The sequence below is a fragment of the Etheostoma spectabile genome, chromosome 10, assembly GCF_008692095.1.
Source record: "Etheostoma spectabile isolate EspeVRDwgs_2016 chromosome 10, UIUC_Espe_1.0, whole genome shotgun sequence".
NCBI lineage: Eukaryota > Metazoa > Chordata > Actinopteri > Perciformes > Percidae > Etheostoma > Etheostoma spectabile.
This window is the reverse complement of record NC_045742.1, coordinates 7,525,011-7,530,034: the sequence shown is the minus strand read 5'-3', so window position 1 is coordinate 7,530,034 and position 5,024 is coordinate 7,525,011. Positions and strand designations below refer to the sequence as shown.

The window sequence follows — 5,024 nt, the reverse complement described above, 5'->3', positions numbered from 1 at the left end:
CTTTCACTATTCTTTCTATTTGTCTTTGTGCGTCTTTGTCTGCGTTTCGTGCCTGCACATTTGTATGCCTCTCTGTGTTTATATGTCTGTGTGGTGGCCTACGTGTGCAAACAGGTCCCTAAGCCAGGGTAGCGCTAATGCGGCAGTGCTCGACGTCAACCAGACAGGCGGGCACAAGAAGAGGGTGCGACGCAGCTCCTTTCTGAACGCTAAAAAGCTTTACGAGGATGCCCAGATGGCCAGGAAGGTCAAACAGTATCTGTCCAACCTCAGCCTGGAAACGAACGAGGAGAGTCTGCAGACGCTCTCGGTGCAGTGTGAACCCTCCATAAGTACATGTGAGTTTGTGACAACCTAGATCACACACAAATGCATAACAGATGTAGGTATATGAATATAATGTATAAAATAAACCCATAATCTCCTTGCATAGCACTCTTTTTCAAGTAATTAGAGTTAAACATTGAGTTCTTTTATTTCTTTTTCTTTTTTTTTTGTTTAACTGCATGTTTTCTTGAGACATGGATGTTTCCAGGATTTACAGCATACACCAAAAGGGTTGGGACCACTGCATCAATGTGTCTTGCTTTAAGACTCATTGGCAGTGAAAAAAATTGACTGAATCGCTAGGCCAGTTTCTCATTGTTAATGCCAACTTTACTCGCCGCTAATGCATTGGTAGACAGAAGGAGAGTAAATATGGTCGACGAGACCCTTACACACAGTTTTGAACAGCTTTGACTACCAGTCACCAGCTGTTTTCTTAAATTTCACAGCAAACTCCTGCCGTCTCCTACTGTACGTCCTTTTACATACACATTTCAGTTTAAGGCCTAAATCCAAATCAGATTTTGTAAAGGGATTTTCCTTTCTCGCCCAACTTAGTGCCCAAGAATGCCGGTGGGAAACGGCCAGACACCTCCCCAGTTGTGTCCAGAGCTGCCAGCCAACAGAGGGGCCAGTTGGCCAAAGGAAACCAGGCCCTGCAGGTCCCCGCCGTGGCCCTTTACCCATCCAGAAAGAAAGTGCCAGTCAAGGATCTTCCACCTTTTGGTAAGATTCATTTGGAATTATGAGATTTGTAAATTTTAATGTATACCCACATCCAGTCATTTGAGGTACACTAATACATGTTTTGTATGTATAATTTTCTCTGTGTTTAAAAGGTTATAATTTAGAAAGGTATTTGTATTGAGAAGTTTGTATAAATCTTTATCGTAAAGTGCAATGCACGGGACATTTTGCTTGGAGTATCATTTAAAGAAATAAAGTTAATTGGATTGTTTGACATGATTTTTGTTGTGGAATATGTCCAACAAACTGTACAGTTCACCAGAGTTACTACTGTACTTGTATTTTATAGTGAGGGTCATGTCGAGTCATATTTAATGACTGAATGAATAATAGTGTGGTTATGGATCAAGTGAAAATAAGCCTTTATAAATCTTCTGTTCACTTGTCTTTCTTCGTGCCGCCATTGCCTTGTTTTTTCTTCCTCATCCTGTCATTTGCAGACAATAGCAGAGCCAGCTCCTTTATGACAGTGCTGCCACCTGGAGGCTGTCTGATAGCAACCAATTACAAAACATAAACCCAGACAATGCAGTTTAGCATCCCAGCCCCCCTAGGGCGGCATGGCAGTGTTCCTCATGCTAATTCCGCTCATCTTCTTGTAAATATCCACAGGCACCAGTTCCCCTCAGTCTCTGAAGAAGATCCTGTCTCTGTCAGAGGAGGGGAACGAAAGGCACCGGAGGCAGCCAGAGGACACTCTGTCCAACGCCTCCTCCCAGCTCTCCTCCCCTCCAATCTCCCCCCAAAGCTCACCCAAGAAGGGTAAGCCAATAATCCTCCCTCCTTCCCACACCATCTCCAGGCTCCTTCCTTCTGCCATGATGTGCCACAAATGCCACCTGGTGGCTGCCAGCATGCATTGCATTATGTTTCAGATATGCTGTTGGGTACTGGTATTCATCCTGTGACTAGCAGGCCACAGAGTCAGAAAAATATTTAGCCCTTTAAACCACAGCAGCCACAGATAAACTGGTACTTGTCTGATGGGAAGTTTATAGTCCTGAGAACCTTAGCGCTAACTAGTCTGAAGTCAGGTGCATTAAACCTAATAATTATTTGTTTTAGGATTTTGGCAACATCTTTGCTGAGTACAACATATGCTTCACAGAAATCTTTGGTTTATCCGGCTGTCTGTGGTTATTCACAGCATTAGAGATAGCTTTATAACCATTACAGCAAATGTTGTTAGAAACTTGGCACGGTACAGGGCAGACTAAAGACAGCTAAAAACAAAATACTTTAAAGGCCTGCAGTTCTTCAAGTTATTACCTAATAACTTAAACATATTAAAATACCAAAATATTTATAATATAATATAATATAATAATTACAATCAATATAATAAAATCTCAAAAGGTTAGTGTGGCAAGCTTGCAAGCATGCATCGTGTTACTTTTTCTTTTTGCAACTGGCTCTTGCTGTAGAAGCTGCTGGACTGGGTGGTTTTACTGTGGACGTCACGACTCTGGCTTTATCTGCTGCTTAAATTAACTTAGAAATGAACAGTTTTTTGTCGCTGCTGGAACCTCAAGGATCCTGTGAGTTCATGTGTCTCCCCTTAGGCCTAAGTTTGGACCATGTCACCTATTAGTGGCTCATGTTTGCCCCACATCTTTATAGTTAAAGCCTCCTAAAAGGTAAACATCCCCTCATTTGTCAGACTCAGAAGTATAGACAGGATTGGGGGGTTATTGAAGTGATTTTTGCTGATAGTATCTGGGGAATACGACCGAACCTAAAGCTGACCTGCAGCAAATGACAGTCGCCTAGAACTAGAAAATATGTCCTTACATGTGTCAGCACTCATGACCAGTGATTCCCTATATTTTCACAAACTTTCTAATTCCGAGTCCCTTCATGCTTATTATCTAAAGTTTTCCACACTATTCAGCGCTGTGTTGAAACCCTGAATGTTTTAGCAAACTGCTTTTTCAATACAAATCGAATGCACCGGCTTGGCTTACATGGAAATGGCCCTCTACAATTATCCCTGCAGTCTGTGTTTGATGCCTCATTTAGAAAGACTGACTGAGATAAGATATGTCGATTTTGGATGTTGTTTGATAAGAGTTGAAAAACGTTCACCCACCATAAGTTATTTTCATGTTTGTGTTTGCTTTGAGTTGTGATGTGGTTGAAACCCAGTCAGCATGTAAGGGCACCATGTTAGGGCTTTATCATCCTTTTCCTTTTAGGGATTTGAAAGTAATCGGTTAGGTTTACTTTTTGCACACAAAAACCCTGCTGGTGCTCCGATACATTTTTTAAGAACTCCTTTCCTCTATAGGTGAAAATTTTTTCCTCTCTCGCCCAGGTTACAACAGAATGGGAGACGCATACTCGGACTCCGGTCACAGTGAGATCTCCTCTCGCTCCAGCCTCGTCAGCAACTCCTCTTTTGACATGGCACAGGAGGAGAGGAGACTCCGTCACTCTGGAGGAGTTGGGGAATCGCACATCGGAGGACAGCGGCTGGAAAGAAGAGCTACCACCGACCCCGACCAGTACAGCCTCGGGTAGGAACTTAAGTAGTTTATTTTGAGGTGAAGGTCTGTTTTATTTATCTGACCTTCACAATTTCTAATTAATTTCTAATAGTAATTTTTTTTATTTTTTTTATCATTTATTAGGTCATATTCATCAATGCAGGACTGTCGGGGCATTTACACCGGCTGCCCTACAGTGCTCTCCTCCCCCAGTTCGGAGGAGCTGACCCAGGATCAGGGCGATCGGGTTTCCCTCGATGCTGCTGACAGCGGCCGCGGCTCCTGGACCTCCTGCTCCTCTGGTTCCCACGACAACATTCAGACCATGCAGCAGGGGCGTAGCTGGGAGACTCTGGCCTTTGGTGGAGGCGGAGGGGGCATTGGAGGACTCCCTCCTGGCGGACCAGAGGCCTTATTAGGAGGGCCTGCTGCGCTGTGGGCAGCCCAGGCCAGAGGGAGCTGGGCATCCGCCAGCTCCTCCTCATCCTCCGCTGCGTACTGGGGAGAGGACTCCGAGGGAGACACCGGCACCATTAAGAGGAGAGGAGGGAAGGACGTCAATGCCGACCCAGAAACAAGTAGCATCACATCCACGGGGTCAGAGGAGGCCAAGCAGCTCGGGCGGCCCTCACCATCTCCTATCACCACTGGGGGTAAAGGCCTACTTTGTGAGTGACTACACTTTACAGTCCTGTTGCTTTAATTGATGATTGATGATCGATGATGTTTTTATAGGAAATTTATTATAATATATATATATTGTTATACTTCAGGCAGAATATTTTTCTCTCAAGACAAAGACATGCCTGGGGGGGTTATGATGCTCACCATGTAATTGCAGCATTTTTTGCCTCAGGAATTTTTATTGCATTTAATCCCTCCTGTCTCACTGGTCATGTCTTGTTATTTCTCTACTATTGCTATCAAGAGGAAAATACCCCCCTGAATGACTTTAAAAAATAAATTACTCTTCTAGTATTCTAAAAGTGGCTTCATCATCTTCATCTCTTTTGTGTCTTTCTAGCGCGGAAAGAAAGCCGTTACCGGGAGCCTCCCCCGACTCCCCCCGGCTACACTGCCCTGACCATCTCCGACCTCGCTGAAGTGCAGCACCCGGCCCCGTCTGTTACCACGTCCACAGCGACCCACTCAGGTCGCCGGCCACCAGACTACACCACGGCCCTGCAGCGCTCGCGCATGGTCACCCAGTCGCCCGACTCTCACCTGGCCCACCAGGGGACCAAACAGCGAACGGGCGGCCTCCACCGCACACGCTCACCGGCCGAGGAACAAGAAGCTGAGGAGGAAGAGGAGGGTGAGTCCTTGTCTTCCAAACTAATCGCTCTGAGGAAGCCAAAGCCAGTGGCACAGCATACACCTGAGACTCCCAGACCATGAGAGTGTGTGTACGGGGGTTAACAGGCCCCAAGGCAGGTAAAAACTAATTTATCAGGTTGCCCCCCC

At 45.4% G+C, this 5,024-nt stretch overlaps 1 protein-coding gene across 13 annotated transcripts in view; it reads left to right on the top strand.

Moving 5' to 3' along the window:
- Positions 1-5,024, top strand: part of rapgef2b (Rap guanine nucleotide exchange factor 2b) — a 52,930-nt gene that overhangs the window by 43,416 nt on the left and 4,490 nt on the right. For 11 of the 13 annotated variants that reach the window (XM_032527446.1, XM_032527445.1, XM_032527447.1 and 8 more), the window contains 6 exons: positions 115-338; positions 886-1,053; positions 1,687-1,836; positions 3,389-3,590; positions 3,705-4,228; positions 4,585-4,994. In XM_032527446.1, coding sequence (XP_032383337.1) covers positions 115-338; positions 886-1,053; positions 1,687-1,836; positions 3,389-3,590; positions 3,705-4,228; positions 4,585-4,958 — 1,642 coding nt within the window. In that variant the 3' untranslated portion in view covers positions 4,959-4,994. The remainder of the gene's footprint in view (positions 1-114; positions 339-885; positions 1,054-1,686; positions 1,837-3,388; positions 3,591-3,704; positions 4,229-4,584; positions 4,995-5,024) is intronic. The other 2 variants (XM_032527437.1, XM_032527439.1) reach the window with 2 other exon arrangements.